A 19,124-nucleotide genomic window follows, 5' to 3' on the forward strand; every position below is an offset into this window, starting at 1 on the left:
CCAACCAATGGTCAAGGAGAAATCGACAAAATACACTAGTACTTACGTTCACAAACTAACCATCTACTTTGCGAACGAGTTTGTAATTCAATGTGGTTAAAATCGTTTATATCTGCACCCAAGGTGGTTATGTGCTTGACACGACCGACTCTAAATAGAACTTGTATAAAATTTCACGATAATGGTTAATAAATTTTTATAAAACAAATATGGAATTATACCTGAAAGACAAATTAAATACGAAGAACTCTAGAGTTGTTGTACAAAGTCAAGCAGGCAACATGCATCATTTCTTGCATTCAACATTAGGCTTTGTACACTGGTCGTCTAGTAACTTGTTGGATTTATGTCACATCTAAAATCCGACAGGTCTTGAGTTCGATTGGCAACGAATAAGATCAAAACATAAATCGAGGAAATACGGAAAAAAAGAGAGGTTAGAGTTGGAGACTAAAACTAAAAATACAAATCTCATAAAATTCAATCTCTAAATCACATGGAGGAGGTCTCCCAATTTTATCGGCCTTTTTTTTTCTACAAAGAATATACATGTTCCCAATCACAAACCCAGATTACGGAGCCAAATGCCCATAATAATAATAATATATTGAGAAAAAAGACCAAAAAATGAAAAAGAAAACGAAATGAAACAAAAACAAAGGGGGAAAAGGGTGAAACCAATAATAACTTCAGACGCTACCAGCTGCACCAGACGTCGGTTTTGTTGGCTTGAGTTTTGCAAAGTCAACGAGGTCTCCGAATAGTTTATCCTCTGGCCTCGATGGCCTGCTTGGAGGAACATAAGATGGCGCGGAAACCTGGTAGGGGTTTTTCAGACCATTATCATTAACAGAAAGGCCGTACATTTGCTGCTGAAGGGCATATTGCTGTTGTTGCTGTTGCTGAAGGGCGTACACTTGTTGATGTTGATATTGCTGTTGCTGTTGTTGCTGAAGGGCGTATGCTTGATGCGGATGCTGTTGCTGTTGTTGATCGTAGCTGTAGGGGACAAGTTGATTACCACCATACATTTGTTGAGGATACATAGATGTCATCTGGCCTGCTTGAATAGCTTGTGGAGTCATACCCGTATATGGCCCTTGGGCCGGTTGAGAGGGCAAACCCAAATGATTGCTCGGACCAACTTGGTTATTGATTGTTGACAAATGGGTGCTTGTAACTGGCTGGATGTACATACCTACAACCTGTTCGCTTTGAGGACCCTGGGGATGGAAACCACCCGGTGCACTGACCACCACCTTGGTGGTAACTTGCAGCGGGGGTGGAGAGAATCGAGAACCTGCTACTGGACTGCCATCATCTATTGACTGAGCTTCCCAGGGAGGTGGTGGTAATGATCCACTGGTTGGTGAACCTGTCCAACCATGTGAAACATTAGAGCTTACCGTATTCTATAAAGTATAAACCACATAACATTCTTCCTGGTTCATGCAATCACCAATAGCAGGCACATCACTTGCACTAGCTGGGATTATAGAATTATACTTTGATTCATCTTCCTATATGCAAAAGAATGTAAAAGAAAACAAACAATATGGAGACTGAAACACCAAAAATGTAATGAAAAGCGCACCATAGCCTGGCGAAAGCGGCTGCTGCGACTGCACCATCTGACCATTCCATGCAGGAGCAGCACCTTGTGCAAACGGAGACTGCTCATACTGAGGGACCCCCATGATTGGGGCATTTCCATTCGGGAGAAATCCTCCTTGTGGAGATTGAAAATTCTGCTGCTGTGGGAATTGTGGGGTTGAAGGATTGGGTTGGCTGGCTGCATTAGCAGGATGGGTATTCACAGGGTTTGGGACACTCTCGGTGCCAAACATGTCCATAAGAGCAAGGGCATTCTGCTGAGAAACAGGAGTAGTTGGCTGTTGTCCTCCCATGGGAACAAGAGCCAGTGAAGCATCTGCCTTTGGTAAGCCAAAGTCATCCCCACTAAGAAGATCCATCCTGGGATCAGCCTTTGCAGTAGAAGTCGAAGCATTAGTAGCTGGAGGGGCAGTAAGCAATAACTGATTAAGTGGATTAGCACCGGAACCAGAACTTGAGACGGATCTGCAAAAAAGTTCTGGCATTACTATTTTCAATGGATACACTGTACACAAACACCAATGGATTGGTCACAATTTGTTGCAGTGACTGTGAGTGCGTTAAGATCCTAATTACCTCCCATCAGGCTGTTTGTTGTCATTTCCGGTGTCCACTAGAGGACCACCAACATCTACAAGCGCTCCATTAGCTGCAGGCTTGGGTTTATCTGGCTGAACTGGATTTCCCGAAGCAATGGCTTCATGCTTGGCTAGAAGACGTTGCAAGTCATCATTCAGCGCTAGTCCTTGACATAGAAGTGATTCATCCCTAACAAAAACCTTTGATGAGTAAAGAAAACAAAAACTGACATGGCAGTTACATCTAAAGAACAGAAAACATATCAATAAGCACGTATCATTTATCATTCGAGCAAATCTTATATGGCTGATATTAAAGTTCCCGGATAAACATATACATCATATCCAAACTTCACTTTAAAAGAAAATTTCCAAGATATACATCTACATCATGCCTATAGGGCTTGTTTCTCTGTTGTTCGTTTAGACTGTTTACAGACCCATGCATCTAATACTCGGACATAATTTCATGTTATTTATGGGCTTTTTTTTTTTTTTTTTAATTATTATTATTAAGGGGAGGGGGTGAATTCAAAACTATTACAATAATTTAGGGGAGGGCGGAGTTTCAAACACAAGACGCATGGGGTGGAACCCAACACCCTATCCACTACGATATTGGACCACATGCACATTTTACATATGAGCTTGATTGATGATATCACAAATCCACAATATAACATACCAGACTGTTTTGCAAGACAATACCCTATATTTCCTACAAATAAAAGGAATATTAATCTAGAATTTTGTGGCATATTAGTTCAAAGATAGCAACCTCTATCTTGGCATAAAATTCAAGTCGCTTTTTGTTTAACAGTCTTTCTAAAACGTCTAAAAATACCTAACTTCTTTTTCTCTTACTTAACCAATATGAATGGATAATGCACGTGCATACACGGTGCAACAAAAAGGGACAATACCGAATTGGCAACTGCCTTTTTTCGTGAAAAAAGAAGAAAGGTAGCGGTTAATGAAGTTATGGCCTTACGAAGTCGAGTTTACAAGGTGTACCACTCTCTGCTTATATGTACGGCACTGGTCGACCAAATCAATAATCACCTCCTGCCTAAGCCCCTGCAAATTGAAAGAAAACTACTTCAGCAACACGCAAATGAAGATTGAAATTATGATATTCAAGCATCTTCCTCAATGTCACATTTCCTTATAGATGAAACATCCAGTGCGATAAAGATCCAAGTAGATTCAGCTAAGGGGATTTAAATTTTTTTTCTTTATTAACATGTTGTATTACCCAACGAAGGTTAAAGTAATATTACTTCAGCTGTCATCATTAATCGATATCCCACTGTATATTATTTTCTTGATATCATAAATCGATAGATTTACCTCTTTGTTATCTATGGCACTTAGCATTTCTGCCAGGACATCCATGATACCCCGTGCATTCTGAAGTTCCGTCAAACTAACAAAAAAAATCAGTTAAAATATGAAATAATATTCTGCAATAGTTCAACCGTCTTCAAATTATAAAGAATTAACAGTTTCCTGCTTTCATTTAGACTACTTTTGTCCTTGGAATTTCTCACTGCTAAATTTCTTAGAATAAATCATTCAGAGCATTAAAATGGGATACTCCCAGTATGCAAGTTGAAACTTGATACATCTAACCCATCAAAGACGCAAGCAGAAGCAACATCTTGTTTTTTCCATCCAAAACCAAATTCCTCACTTGCATTAATGTCTCATCAAGGATGAAATATCAGATGCATTGAACCACAGAACAGCAAGACCAAAACAATACAGCAAATCCCCTTTCACCATAAATACCTAGTATATTCATACTTCCACCATACCATTGTATATTTATGCTACCATCATAGCATTTACTCTCAATTGCATCTGTCTAATGATGTCAACAGAGCCTGCCATAGGTAGCAAACTTCCTATGTGATTGGATCACTAACACATGCAAAAAAAGAATTCTCATTGAAGTTTTGACATCATTCAATCAGAAGAAAGAAATTAAAGAGTAAAAAACATGCAGTACTGTACAATAAGAGTTCTGAACTTTAATCAGTCCAGTACGAAATAAGTATCATCTTAAAGCCAGAGAAACTGCTCTACTAAATATATTTAAAGCTTATATTCATCGGGAGCAAAGAGGAGTTCCATGTGCACCTTAAGGTTGGGAACTCAGCCTCTGCAGAAGGCTCAGCTACATCTTTTGGACGATCTGGATTTTGCAAATTCTGAGGATATGCTGTCAATGGCTGTGTCTGGGGTGGTGTGAATACAGGCGCAGATGACTCGGATCTTTGAGGGAATACTGCTCCAGAACGCTGAAGAAACATTTTGACTCAGAGAATGTTGAAGAATCAAGCACTAAAACAGAATATAAGCAATGAATAACAATTTCATACTAGAATGTTGAGGAATCAAGCACTAAAACAGAATATAAGCAATGAAAGAACAATTTCATACAGATTATGTTATATGAATGCTTCTCATGTTGTATTTTAACAATGAAGCTGGATTATTAATTGACCATTGCTCTTAATGTACATACCAACAAATCCTGGTATGCAGCATAGTATTGTGGATATCTTGCTCTCGGCCCCCCAAAAGCTTCTTGCCAGGTATCTATCAGGATCAATATCTTATCTTTGACATGATAGTCCGGCTACAATTTGCATCATAAATACTATGAGAAAACTTAAATAGAAGTGGAACAAGTGGTATTGTAGAATAAACTATCAGATGGCTGGACGGGGATATATTACCTTCTTTTTTACTATTCTAACCATATCATGGAGGAGATCTTTCTCTGCTACATGCATATGAACAATATCTCCACAATTCTTTATTATTGTTTCCAACAGCTAGAATGTAGCGAACAGACCAAAAGAAAACCAATTTAGACCACTGTAATAACAATTCGTTAACAATGACAAACAATGTAAGTATATAAATGGCCTCTACAGCATAAGGGACTTGAACATCAAATTTCAGTGAGATTTCCAGTAGACCATCATCAACTAGTTTTTTTTCACGCGTATAAAGTTAAATCTGCCAACTCTCTAGAATGATGGATCTAAGCCGTTCATTTCTTTCCACTTCTATGAACTGTGTATGAAGTATAAACACATGAAAGTAATCCACACTGACAACATGTCCATCTTATTAAAATAAATTCTCTGTTTTCACATTTTGAGAAAATTTTACCATTATTTTTTCCATATGGGAGTAGCATTGGTATTAAGGATCCACTATGCATACAACAATAAATGAAGTAAAGATCTAACGTAATACATCGGAACTAATTAATTAATAGACCCAAATAGTGAATAACATAAAGCGCCGATAAAAAAATGACAATACATAAATAAGGTACACCATGCTACAAGCAAAGGCATTGCTCGTAAATATAAAAAAAAAAAACTTTTACACACACACACACCCACAAATATGTGCATCTATTGACAAGTTCTCCTGTAAGCTGAACAAAACACTAACACAACTCAACCAGTAAATGAAAAAGAATGTACTGACAACAACATGGACTGGTAAACAAAATGGCCACTTCACTTAATTAAAATGAAAACAGTTCTGTGGAGCTTACTGTAAGTGCAAGAAGTTGAACTTTTGAATTCTTACTTCCAAGGCGCTTCTTTATACCTTTAACAACATCCTTCGCTTGCCTAATATATGAAAACCAAACAGAGAGTTTAAGTCTAGGTAATCTTCAACAAAAAGATTCAATCTTGAGAAGTAGGCATACATCTAGCTAGCTCGTAACAAGAATTAAAATCAGAAATACCAATGCTTGCTATGCACACGAGAGGGAGAACAGGCATTATCGTGTCTATCACATCTCACATGTTTTGTACATCCTAAATAATGAAAAAGCATTATCATTCAATTCCATCTTTAGCAGCTTTGGCCTTCCGAACAATCGGAGCAACCTCTATGGTTTGTTTACATAAACCACATCACATCACATACTTATTACTAAGAACTTAAGCATACTAAAATATACGACGAGCGTTACTAACCCTCCTCCAATTGTAAACATTGGGCTCAATTATACACAGTGACCAATAATCAGTAAAATAACCATTACAATGCATCAAACTGATTAACATTTCAGCTGACCAAATGCAGAAAGAACCAGCTTTTTCCATCATGCAAAACCAAGCTCACAATCGAACCCACTAAATTGCACAGCTCGAAACCAGATCCAATTATTTACAAAACCAAATCGTAATGAACCTTAAAATTCAGACTTTGTTCTTTTCTTTTACATCATTTCATCTTTTTGCATTTCTATCCTCAAATTTTCTCAGCAACCAAACACAAAGTTAACAGTTCGATCAAATTCAACCACCATCATCACTCCCTCATTGATTCAAATCATACATATACACATTAGACTCGATCAAAAACATAATTACACTATAAAATGCAACAGTGATCAAACTAAACAAGAAAGAGAGTTATAATCGAGTGCGACGCGTACACAGGGTCGTGGTTGCATATGTCACAGATTTCGATGTTCATGGCCCAATCAGGACCGATGAGCATGTCGCTCGTGGCGCGTTCCACCAGATAATTCACCATCCCTCCTGCTCTTCCTCCGACCGAAAGTCGCCGCCGCGATCCGAATACCACACCCACCCGCCTCCGATTGCCGGCAAGATCGCAGAAGACTCCAAAAATAAGACGCAGTCTTTCTTCCGGCGACTCTCTCTCTCTCCCTCTTTCTCTCTCTAGAAGCGTTCCTCTGAGAGATCGCTGGCTGCTGCTGCTTTTCTGTTGAGGAACCGAATTTTTTTCCTTTTTCTGAGTTGTTTTTGGGGGTGGGACTAGATTTGACGGGCGAATCAGGTGAGGACACGTATTGGAAATTCGGAGACTCGCGTGCCGCGGTTCTGTTCTCTTTGTGTCACCGACTTTATATTTGGTCCTTTTTTTGTTTTTTGTTGTTGTTGGAATTTGACAAACAACTTCAAAGAGAAATGTTAAATATGCTTATGTAAGATGACAACGAGTTTATGAAAAGTTTTATTTTGAAATAGTCTCTTTTAATATTTTCGACTTCAAATATCCCATAATTAAAGTGCGTGTGAAAATTTTTAAAATTAAAGGAGAAAGGAAGAGAGTGAGAGAGAATTGGGTAGAGAGGGAGAGATGTTTATTTATTTATTTATTTATTTTCTTTAAACTAGAGATGTTAAAATCACTTTAAACAAAAAAAAAACAAAATTTTATTATATGAAATTACATTACTATCCTTAACATTTTTGTTGTGGTGGAAGACAAAAATGTTTGTTCACCCTCTTTTGATTGGCAAAGAAAGTTTCATTAACTTTTTTGTTTCTTTTGCAATTAGAATATTGTTATAATATAAAAATAATTCAAATTTAAATAAAATCGATCTCCTCATCCCATTGTAATACAGACCGGACTAGAATTCCACTGCCGATAAGCATCATCTCATTTGCCTTCTTCCCTTTAGCCACATTGTCTACTCTAACTCTCGAAGGTTACCCCCGGCACTAGTCCTTTTGGATGAGCCAAAACTCTCCTTGATGTGCACCCGCTTAAACCATCTCCAACCCTTAAAGTAAGTCTCAAAATTTTCCTTCTATTTCCCTCCAAAAGCACTCCAACCTTTGGGCTAAAATTGGGTTATGGGTTAGAACTCAAAATAGGGTAAATTCCGCCCAAAATTTGTCCCAGGTTAAGTAGGCACATACATGCCTGGGTCCACTGCATGTCAGCAGTAGTTTATGAGCCCAATGGCTCTCTGATTTAATCTAACTGCTCTGACCACTGGGCCGTTGGTTGATCCAATGGTCTAGATTCATATGTACTCAATATTTAGTTTTATATTTATAAATTTATTGAATCCAACGGTTGAGATCTAATACGATCAAATCTAATGGTACTAAAAGATCTAATGGCCCAAAATTAAATCCAATGGCTAAAATAATTTTTAAAAAAAAGTTCTCTATGCGTTTCATGGAATCGGTTTAGTGATTTTTTAATATTTATTGAAATCTAAATATTTTAAGGTTAAAATATTTATAAAATAAATTAGAATAATCTACATAATGTTTTTGTTTTATTTTTGTTTTATTTTTTATTTTAAAGTTACTTTAAAGACAAATATTAACTTTTTTTTAATAATACAAGACAAATATTAGCTTAAATTCATTCCTTAATAATGTCGGGCTAGAAATTTAACCCAAAATGGTTGAAGCAGAAAAACTGTTTATGGGTTAATACCTAAATTTTCTAAGTTAAAAATTGTAAATTTTAACCTAAACGTTGGAGATGATCTTATAATTCTGTCAAACTGAGGCATCACAAGTTCCTTATACTCTGTAACAAAAGCCACATTCACGTTAGGTCGTTCCGCTATGAATCCATCACCATCCAGCCAAATGGTTGCGAAAGCACCATTTTCTTTGGCTACATCTTTGAAAACACATTTGGAAGATAATCCACACTATTCATGGTTGTAAATTGAGGGGGTTGTATTGGGATCAAAGAAGTTACTACTTTAATTCCTCTCAAACTAAAGGGAGACTAGTTAGGCCATCTTCAACCGATGGCTGGCCAGATGACTCGTTTTAGCCCTCTGGCCCTCCAAGATCCTCCAAGATATTAATATTTTAATGAACAGTACAGGGCCATATTTGCCTCCGTCTCCAACCGAGGGCCAAAGGGCCAGAGGGCTCGTTTTAGCCCTGTCACAAAAAACCGTATCCAATCGAGGGCCATAGGGCCAAACATAATTTATTATTTAAATTTAAAAACTACAACAACTTAAATTTAAAAACAACAACTTAAATTTAGAAACTACAACTTATATTTAAAAACTACAACTAAAATTTAAAAATGACAAATTAAATTTAAAAACTTCAAATTAAATTTGAAAACAATATTAACTTAAATTTAAAAACTACAACAACTTAAACTTAATATCCATAATCAACATCATTTTCATCATCCCCCATCGTAGGAGTATAGTCAGAGGTAAACAATTGTCGTCGACTCATAATTTCTTTTTTTTTTCTATCAAAATAGGCCTTACTCATTGGAGTGTAATTCGAAGTGTTCCTTTCCATATTCTTATCATCCATCTCTTCTTGTATTTGTTTGGCCTGTTCTTCATGCCTACACTTCCTTTCTTCTGCCTCAAGGGCATTTTGCTCTGCCAATAATCGCAATGAGGCCGCCACTTCATGTTGAGCGGCATAATCATCATTTGTCTTGCCCTTTTCCTTCAACCTTTGCGCCTTGTTTCGTCCCATAGCCCTAGGTATGAAACCTTCACCCGAAGACGGATTTTCTACCCTTGTTTGTTGAATGGTTGGAGATCCATCTTCATCCATATCTGCAGCTGATGATGCAGTTCCGAACACCGGCATAGAAGCTCTCTGTGGTGGATCTTCAAATAACACCCACCCTTTACAAATTCCCCAACAACTGTGAAATTAAAAGGGTTTCGAGTTGCTCTCCATATACAATTCCTCCACTTGGTGTACCTAGAAAAAAAAAATTAAAGGAAATTAATTGATGAAATTAAATGTAATGTAATTAAATATTTAAAATAAATTGTGAAAACACTTACTTCATCGTGGTAATTAGCGCCGCTTTCATGTCTACTTGCGGCTGCTAACAATGCTTGATGTCATTTGTTCAAACTTGGCTGAAGATGTTTCTTCCATCTTGAAGAACAACTTTCGTGGTTTCGAATATTCACTGGAGTGGTGCCTTCATAGAACTCTAAATATTTTTTGGACAAACAAGTCCAAGCACTGTCATTTGTTTGACAATTCCCCCTCACACTATCTTCTGACACCCATCTATAAGCCTTGCAAAGAGCTTCATCTTCTTTTCGGGTCCAAGCCTTACCTTTCATTGCAGACGAGGCCATTTCAAAATTATTAAAAAAAATTGAAGGATAGGTTTTTGAAAGAGGAAGGAAAATATGAGAATTGAAATGGTGTAGGAATGGTGAAATTTTTTTAAGGAATGGTTTAGGTATTTATAGGAAAAAAAAGGCCCAAAAAACCTAAAAAAAAATTGAATCCAACGGTAACTGGCGCCAGCTAGCCGTTGGATTCAAAATTATTTTTAAGCTTTCCTGTCGGTTTCCCTCCAGTCCTCTCTGATTATGTGGGGCTCTCTCAGATTCCACAGCCTTCTGACCTAGCCCTCGGTTGGAGACGATTTTCGGCCCTCTAGCCCTCTGGACCCTTCGGTTGGAGATGGCCTTACCTTCAAAAGATAAATCATCTAAGCATAAAAAGAAAAATTCACATAATTCAAAATCTCCTTCCAAATGCATCATAAAAAACTAGAAGTTATAATGAGAATCCGGATATCCTAGGTTGCCAATTATTTGCTCCGATCACATGTTCGTAAATATGTTATGATGTGTGCACATGCACAATTTATAAAATAATCACTTAAAATATAAGAATATAAAACAACACATCTTTGAGGTGCGTAATTCCTATGATGCAAAGTGCATGCAGCGAAACTAGTAAAAAATTATAACCTAGGCAATGAACTAACTGGAGTCTGGAATAATCATTGGAAGTAAATATTGTCCATGGATTAAACAATAGTTCAAAAGGTTAAACTACTCGGGAATTTCTGGATCTACGTTTATTTTCAACTCCCTGATTCATTTCGTTGTTTATTACGTCATTTCTTGCCTCTGGTTGCCTAGTATTTACTATAAGTCTTTTCTCGTTTGAACCTTGCCGTTAAATAATTTATATTTCTTTGATGATTGGTCCTTTTTATTTATAGAATGAAAAATCACAACGATTGTCTTGAGTTTTCAATGTGCAATTGTATACTTAAAAAATGTATCGACAATCAAAATATGTCAAGAAACCAACTGAAACTTCTTTCTTTGTCTAATAGATTAATGCCATTTTTTATGGATTGATGTCAATCTAACTTTTGTTTGTTTGCTTGTAACCTTTGTATTTTTTTTTTCAAAAAATGAACTAGTTAGTGGCTTTGCTACACCAGTCCAATTTTTACGAGTTAGTGACACATCCCGACCTAAATCAAGGCGTACTGACCGTCACGTGAGAGTGACATAACCATGTGTACAGTGCGGAAGCTATAATGATATAGAGAAATACAAGTGAATAAAAACCAAACTACTAAAAGTACTAGCTAAAATAAGGTGCTAGTGCGAGATTAAGTGTGAAATACACAATCAGAGCATAAATAGCCTAAGTGCAATCTGATTGGACAAGTACTAATTATACAACACCCAAAGGTGATCCTACATTTGTGATGTTTTGTTAGTTGGTATCAAAGCCACTCTACTGTGTGGTGCGAGTGTGCCGACGAGGACGTCAGGGCCCTAAGGGGGTGGATTGTGACATCCCACATCGCCCAGGGGAGTGAATCCTCTAAGCCTTATATGTATATTCTCATCTTCACCTAGCACGAGGCCTTTTAGGAGCTCACTGGCTTCAGGTTCCGTAGGAACTCCGAAGTTAAGCGAGTAGCGCGCGAGAGCAATCCCATGATGGGTGACCCACTAGGAAGTTCTCGTGTGAGTTCCTAGAAACAAAACCATGAGGGTGTGGTCAGGGCCCAAAGTGGACAATATTGTGCTATGGTGGAGTCGAGCCCGGGATGTGGTGGGGGCTCGGGCCGGGGGTGGTCAGGGTCCAAAGCGGACAATATCGTGCTACGGTGGAGTCGAGCCCGGGATGTGGTGGGGGCTCAGGCTGGGATGTGACAATTAGAAAGACTTATGGAGACATTTTAGCCTCTCCTAGCCATCATTGTGTGGTTCACACAATGCTAGGAATTGATCTCAGAACTTACTGTATAGAATACAGAAATTCGTCCCCAATTACTGAATCATCCCTAGGTGGTTTAACCTTTTGTTTTAGAAGTGTGGTTAGTGGACTCACCATTTTGCATTGGAGTATGATTTTCTCCCCCTATTTCTATCCCCTTCCCTGCCCTTCCTCTCACATATTATTTTTTGTCTTATTGTCTCTATAAAAAAATCAATATAAAATGTTAACGCGGCTAAACCGTAACTGTTCAAATAGGAGGGGAAAAAGAAAAGAGAGATTAGGAGGGAAGAAAATCCTCATCCATTTGCATTAGGGGATGTGTCATGCACCTAATTAGACAAATTACAATCATTTTTCTATAATTAGGCCAATCATTACTTAACGGCGGCGGCCCTACCCAAGTAATAAAATTTTCAGCTAACCAAAGCGGTTGTGAAGTGTACGCGCCACCGCACACCAAAACCCGCCAAATCCCGAAAGCTTGCGTGAAAAGTGGTGCTGAGTTACTGATCATATCTGGAAGCAACACCACCGACTTCTCTCATACATTTCACACGCGAATTTTCTAGGGTTTTGGATCAGGAGCCCCAAAATTTGGGGCAATTGAAGAACCTAGGGTTTGCTAATCAGTCCAAGAAGCAAAAACCCAGTTCGTTTCTGATTCGATTGAGCTAGGGTTTCTCGACCTTGGTTCAAAAATGGCGATAATCGGCGACGCGCTTCGCCAGGCGTTCATGCCAAAGCGCGAGTATGAGAGCCTCCGGGAGGAAGACAGGGCGTGGGAGAAGCTCCAGAGACCGCTGTTAATGGCTTCCGTGGCTTTGGTCTGCCTCGTCGTTGTTGTGTGCACGGTTATCAGCCTGAATATTGTGTTTCCGGCCGACCCGACTAAGCGACCGTTCTGTGGCGACCGGAGGCTTAATTCATTGCCGATGAATGTGAGAGGCGGGGATTCCGATCTGTTTCCCGGAGCTTTTTATCTTACAGATCAGGAGATTGCGGATTACTATTGGATGGTTGTGTTCATTCCCTCCTTGATCATTTTCTTGGCTACTTTCGTGTACCTTGTCGCGGGTAAGGAAGCTGTTAAGCTCTACTTTAGTTGTTTCCAATTTGAAGTTGTTGCTTGAATGCTAATAAATCTAAGAGGGTGGTAGTTAAAATTTTGATTTTTGTGTTTTTCATTGATTTGGGTTGTGGAAAGGTGGAAACTTGGTTAACTAAGAGTGCATTAAGATCGAAAATCTTGTAAAAAATGATTATTATTAGTGATTACAAGCCGAAAGACTTGGGGAATCTATAGGTTATACGTTGGATAGTTGTGAAGTCTTGCTATACTTGATTAGAAAAATTATTAGAAGTACCATAAGGAAATGGCATTTCTAATCGGGGATTTGCTAGCTCGGATAAATCATGGTCTAAGTATGTCTAAATCGTAGGTTATAGTGTTGGCTTGGTGGAATAGATTTATGCTTATACTACCACAAGTTGATAGCTTTATAGAGGATGCAAGATGATTATGGTTCAAAGATGTAAGCAGGGGTACATTTTAGTATTTTCTTGTATCAATAAACCCAATCAAAAGGAAAAGGCATCAAACCGAAAATGGGATTTATATGATGGTTCAGCAAAGGGTGATTCACACCTTGTGGCCAGCTTCATGTATAAGGCATAATCTGCTTATGAAACGTAGAAATGGGTATTAATTGGCTGTGCATATTGCATGGTATAGAATTTGTAGTTGAAAGTACATTTTTCATTGGATATTGTCTCATTATTCTACATGGATGATATCTAACATTTTTCAGTGAAATAGTTTGATTTCGATATGCTAAATGGTTCTCATAGTTTCAATCTGGTTGCAGGAATCATTGTTGCTTATTCTGCTCCAACACGACATGGATGCTTAAGGGTTGTTGAAAATAACTATTGTGCTTCAAAAAGAGGTATCCTCCCTTTCTTTCTCTCACTTTCTCTCTCTGTCAAACTCTGATTTTCCTAAACAATGAAGCTTTCGATGTGAGTTTAGTGTGGCAGATTTTTTTTTTTTTTTTTTTTTCATACTTTGTTTAGTTGCCAATGAGTCAGGGTAAAGAAAATACATGAGGATCTTACATCTATTTAGCAGGCCGGGCAATGCTTTCTTTTGTTGTTTAAAGGTAGATCTAAGTGATTGATTGCATTCCTTAAGATTTTGCGCACTTCTTCTTGGGGTGGGCCTTGCCAGAACAGGCATACAAAAATTGTGGCCTTGGAAGTTCATCTGTTTTATCACGTCATTTTTCTTTAATAACACAAAATGCAGCATGTCCTTTTAACCTGTCTTTCATATCCTGGCATCTTTGGTCAAAAGTTTAGTTGCGCGACAACCTCTAGTGAGGTTTGAACTCTCATTTGTAATCTGCAGGTGGGGTTCGATGTCTATCGATTCTGAATGCCGTCTTTGCTGTCATATTTGGTCTACTTGCATTGTTTCTTGGTTCAAGCCTCCTCACACAAGGAAGCTCCTGCTCTGTGCCCCTTTTCTGGTGCTATGAGGTTGGTTCTTGGGGAATGGTTATTTTATATGGAGGAACCGCCTTTTTTCTAAGAAGGAGAGCAGCGGCAATCCTTGATGAGGGAGACTTTGGTGGTAGAAACCTGGGGCTAGAAATGTTGGAGAATCCTGTAGAAGTTTCACCAGAGGTGGAAAGGCGGGTTAACGAAGGGTTTAAAGCATGGATGGGGTCATCACTCCTATCGTCTGATGAAGAAGATGAACCTGGCAGTTATTAAGAACTTTCTTACATACCTCCGTCAACTCTAACATGCAAATGGTGTGGTATTTACGTGAAGCCTTTCAGAACTAAACAGCTTCCGGCAGATTTTTTGACAAATTCAAGAGTGGATAGAGTAGTTTGAAATTCAACGTTGGCTTGTTGAAGATGCCAGCTTTGAAACGGTTCTAGTGATGATGTAACAGAGAGTGAAAGCTAATTTTCGGACATAGATTCATGTTGATTTTGTAACCTTTGTTGCACATGCCCTCTTTGGTAGCCTGTGAATATCTAACCAGATCTCTCTCTCTCTCTCTCTCTCTCTATAACAACCAAGTATCACTTTGATTCACGACTTCTCTTATTCTAAGTGAACGCGTTCCGAGTCTTTTTATCAAATTTTCTTTTCAACCTATTCTTTTGGATGTGATGACCTGGCGCACAGGGCATTCGTATCATGCGACAAGCGATGCAGCCAAAAAGTAAGGGCTTGTAGCTTCAAGGATGCGACAGAATTGGAATTTATTTTACATAATTTTTTTGTGCATAACGTCTCCTGATTATTAAAATTTTCTATGCAGGACGTGCATATAGATAGTCTGTTGTACGTTACATGTTTAGCCCAAGTAACGCGTAATCAAAGGCCCGAATAAAAAGGCCCAGCCAACTCATAGGCCTAAACAAACCCAATCCAAGCCCAATGAAATGCGTTCGTCAGTTAGTGTTGCAGTTGAACTGAAGAGCGTAAAACCCTAATCTCCCTCTCCTTCTCCCACCGAGCTGTGGCTGAGCGGCACATTCCCTTCTCGGCTCTCTCGACATTCGAATTCCCAACAGCAACCACCGCCAATCGACCATGGCCGCATACGACTACGACGACGCAGGCACCTACGACGAGACATCGGCGACGCAGCGCCAACCGTCGTCCGGAGCCCCGCCGTCTTCCGACCTCGGTTACGACCCCAACTTCGTCCCCGACTCCGTCAAATCCTTTGTCGTCCACCTCTACCGCTACATCCGCGAGAAGAATGTCTACGAGATCCACCAGATGTACGAGACCTCCTTCCAGACCCTCTCCGATCGCCTCTTCAAGGACACCCCCTGGCCATCCGTCGATGCCGTCGCCGACTACGTCGACAACGACCACGTATTCTGCCTCCTCTACCGCGAGATGTGGTTCCGCCACCTCTACGCCCGCCTGTCCCCGACGCTGAAGCAGCGAATCGACTCCTGGGACAATTACTGCAGCCTCTTCCAGGTCGTCCTCCACGGCGTCGTTAATATGCAGCTGCCGAACCAGTGGCTTTGGGACATGGTCGATGAGTTCGTCTACCAGTTCCAGAGCTTCTGTCAGTACAGGGCTAAGATGAAGAACAAGAACGAGCAGGAGATTGCTCTTCTCAGGCAATTTGATCAAGTAATCATCGCTTCCAAATTTCAAATTCAGAAATTTTGAAACCCTAAACCCTCATTTGTGTTCTCAACTTCTCATTGTGGATTTTGTTGCAGGCTTGGAATGTGTATGGTGTGCTCAATTTCTTGCAAGCTCTGGTTGAGAAGTCGATGATCATTCAGATTCTCGAGCAAGAGAAGGAAGGGCTCGAGCAGTTTACTGCCAATGATGGGTATGATTATAATGGTGGCAGTAATGTGTTGAAGGTGTTGGGGTATTTCAGCATGGTGGGTTTGCTTCGAGTTCATTGTCTTTTGGGTGATTATCATACCGGTCTGAAATGCTTGCAGCCCATCGACATTACCCAACAAGGTGTTTTCACCACTGTTATTGGAAGCCACATTACCACCATTTATCATTATGGTTTCGCCAATCTTATGTTGCGGAGGTACATTGTTCATTGTGTTTTGATCTTGTTTTCGCTTTAGATGTGTACGTGTATCAAACGTTGTTTAGGGAGCCTTAGGAGTATTGTTGGTTTTGTTGCAGGTACGTGGAGGCGATTCGTGAATTCAATAAGATTCTGTTGTACATCTACAAGACCAAGCAGTTCCATCAGAAATCTCCTCAGTATGAGCAGATACTAAAGAAGAATGAGCAGATGTATGCCCTGTTGGCAATTGCTCTTTCACTATGTCCCCAAGTGAAGCTTGTTGAGGAAACTGTGAACTCTCAGTTGCGCGAGAAGTATGGTGAGAAGATGAACAGAATGCAAAGATATGATGATGAAGCATTTGCTATTTATGATGAGCTCTTCTCCTATGCATGCCCTAAGTTCATTACCCCATCTCCTCCAAGTTTTGAGGAGCCCCTTGTTAATTACAACCAGGTATGAACCCCAACTAGGTAAACTGAAATAAGTGGTTTAAAAGAATTTCAATTCAGAAAGCAGTGGTATAACTTTCTGCAATGGTATAGCAGAAGACAGCTTCCAGGACAAAAAATATATAGTTCCCACATAAATTTTACTAATTTAGTACCTTCCATATATGATACGATGAATATTCGAGGACATAGAGTTGTAATTATCTGTTGTTGAGAGTTTCATGCATTTTACACGATTTGATGATTGGCTTGATACATGCATAGTATCAGTTCATGAGATATTTGAAACAAACACTTCAGCAATAAGAAAATTTCATAGGCTTTCTTTGCACCATACTATAGGAAAATTGAACACCGTCTCTAGTCACTCTGTGTGTTATAACTTATAATGTAAAAACAGTTGTGGAAGGAAAGCTAATGAAAATCTTACTTTTGTATTGGGAAAATGTCGTTGTGTTAAATTCTCTATTTGGGGAATTATATTATGTGAATGAATTTTCCGGCACGTGTGCTTGATTAATCAAATTCCATTTTAACCATTGCAGGATGCTTATAGACTTCAATTGAAACTGTTCCTTTATGAAGTGAAGCAGCAACAGTTATTATCAGGCGTCAGGACCTTCTTAAAAGTCTATTCATCCATCTCCGTTGGAAAGCTTGCAAGCTACATGGAAGTGGATGAAGCCAAGTTGAGGTACTTAATGAGGATAGTCTAGTAGTTATGTTGCCTAAAATTCTTCTTTTGGATTCTTTGCTAATGTTTTGTCATTCTGTCTTGTAGGACTATCTTGTTGACATACAAGCACAAGACACATTCCGTTGATACTGAGGGAAAAGTTATTTCCAATGCTGATGTGGACTTCTATATTGACGATGTATGTTTTCTTCTATTACCTTCTATTTTTGTTAGTGGAAAACTGATCTAAGGCCAATTCAAAGTTCCAAGGGCATCTTTGTGAGTTGACCTTTTGTAAGAAACTAGAACTCCTTCAGCACTTGGTTCATGGGACTTTCTTCGAGGTGATTATAAACCTGCCTCAAAAGATCTAAAACAATCTTAGCTCAAGCAAACATGTAATTTCTGTAATTAGTTTGACCTAACTATGTAATTTAGTGCCCCGAAAGGCAAAGCATCAAGAGTGGGTGCTTGTCATTGGAAATGGGTTCAGTTGTTCTGAATCTTCTGATATGCCCTTCTCTTACACTTGGTGACCTGCCTTCAATGATGATTTATTTACTGGGAAATTGTTAGCCTTATCAAGTGTAAATTGGTCTAGAGTTAATCTAATAAGCTTAACATGCAAGAACTTTAAAGTTATATGGTTCAATCACTGTTTTGGAAAATGGTAATTGATGACACATACGTTTTATTCATTTAATAGTTCTAATCTACTGCAGGACTTGATTTCTGTCGTCGAATCAAAACCAGCAAAACGATACGGTGATTACTTCTTGCGGCAGATCGTGAAGGTATTCAGAACTCATTGTTTTCCCATCTTATTTAGCAACATTAGGGAAATGCTTAGTTAATCTCTTTTTTTTAATATCTTGAACTTTTTTCATCGCAGCTTGAAGGTGTGATCAACGATATGGACAGGGTAAAGCTTGATTGATTCATCCATCACTTTTTCAGTTTACCTTCCTCTCCTGCAATTTTCGCTCGTTTAGATTTTTCGACAATGATGTCCTGAGATGTTTTTTCTTCATCTTTCGAATTACTTATATGTCTCATGTTCCTGCTCCTTTGAATTGGCGGATGTGGTTTTTAACTCTTCAAATTATCGAAAATGTAATTTTCACCTGTTGAATTTTTGCAAGTATTTTTTTCCTTGAATCCAAACAATAATTGGGTGTGTGGTATATTGTTCAAAACACGTGTCACGTGATGAATGAGACATTAACAGTGTAAGTATAGAGAGTTGGGGTCGCTTTGAATATACTGTGGATTATTTACCTGTGTTACTTATTTTATGAAACTCGTCAAAAGAACCAATTCTTACTCTATTTTCGCCCTCATCTCGTGTTGCTTTTCGCTTATATTCCTTTGTATAACGCCTTATGTAGTTATTCTTTCATGTATGAA

At 38.8% G+C, this 19,124-nt stretch overlaps 3 protein-coding genes across 3 annotated transcripts; 2 read left to right on the forward strand and 1 right to left on the reverse strand.

The window, feature by feature from the left end:
- Positions 1-451: 451 nt before the first annotated feature.
- LOC137717805 (TOM1-like protein 9) lies at positions 452-6,981 on the reverse strand. Its single transcript, XM_068457290.1, has 10 exons — positions 6,673-6,981; positions 5,776-5,854; positions 4,937-5,035; positions 4,723-4,836; positions 4,335-4,495; positions 3,543-3,618; positions 3,184-3,269; positions 2,191-2,382; positions 1,595-2,079; positions 452-1,375 (listed from the first exon to the last, which is right to left on the reverse strand). The coding sequence occupies exons 1-10, from the start codon at positions 6,771-6,773 to the stop codon at positions 690-692; spliced, it is 2,079 nt and encodes a 692-aa protein (XP_068313391.1). The 5' UTR covers positions 6,774-6,981; the 3' UTR covers positions 452-689.
- A 5,412-nt stretch (positions 6,982-12,393) lies between these two features.
- On the forward strand, positions 12,394-15,073 carry LOC137718487 (uncharacterized). Its single transcript, XM_068458050.1, has 3 exons — positions 12,394-13,081; positions 13,873-13,953; positions 14,415-15,073. The coding sequence occupies exons 1-3, from the start codon at positions 12,706-12,708 to the stop codon at positions 14,780-14,782; spliced, it is 825 nt and encodes a 274-aa protein (XP_068314151.1). The 5' UTR covers positions 12,394-12,705; the 3' UTR covers positions 14,783-15,073.
- Positions 15,074-15,495: 422 nt separating this feature from the next.
- On the forward strand, positions 15,496-18,840 carry LOC137717431 (uncharacterized). The gene is made up of 7 exons (XM_068456802.1): positions 15,496-16,180; positions 16,273-16,604; positions 16,706-17,045; positions 17,587-17,735; positions 17,823-17,916; positions 18,440-18,511; positions 18,610-18,840. The coding sequence occupies exons 1-7, from the start codon at positions 15,620-15,622 to the stop codon at positions 18,652-18,654; spliced, it is 1,593 nt and encodes a 530-aa protein (XP_068312903.1). The 5' UTR covers positions 15,496-15,619; the 3' UTR covers positions 18,655-18,840.
- Positions 18,841-19,124: the final 284 nt, after the last annotated feature.

Source organism: Pyrus communis, chromosome 15 (genome assembly GCF_963583255.1).
Source record: "Pyrus communis chromosome 15, drPyrComm1.1, whole genome shotgun sequence".
Classification (NCBI taxonomy): domain Eukaryota; kingdom Viridiplantae; phylum Streptophyta; class Magnoliopsida; order Rosales; family Rosaceae; genus Pyrus; species Pyrus communis.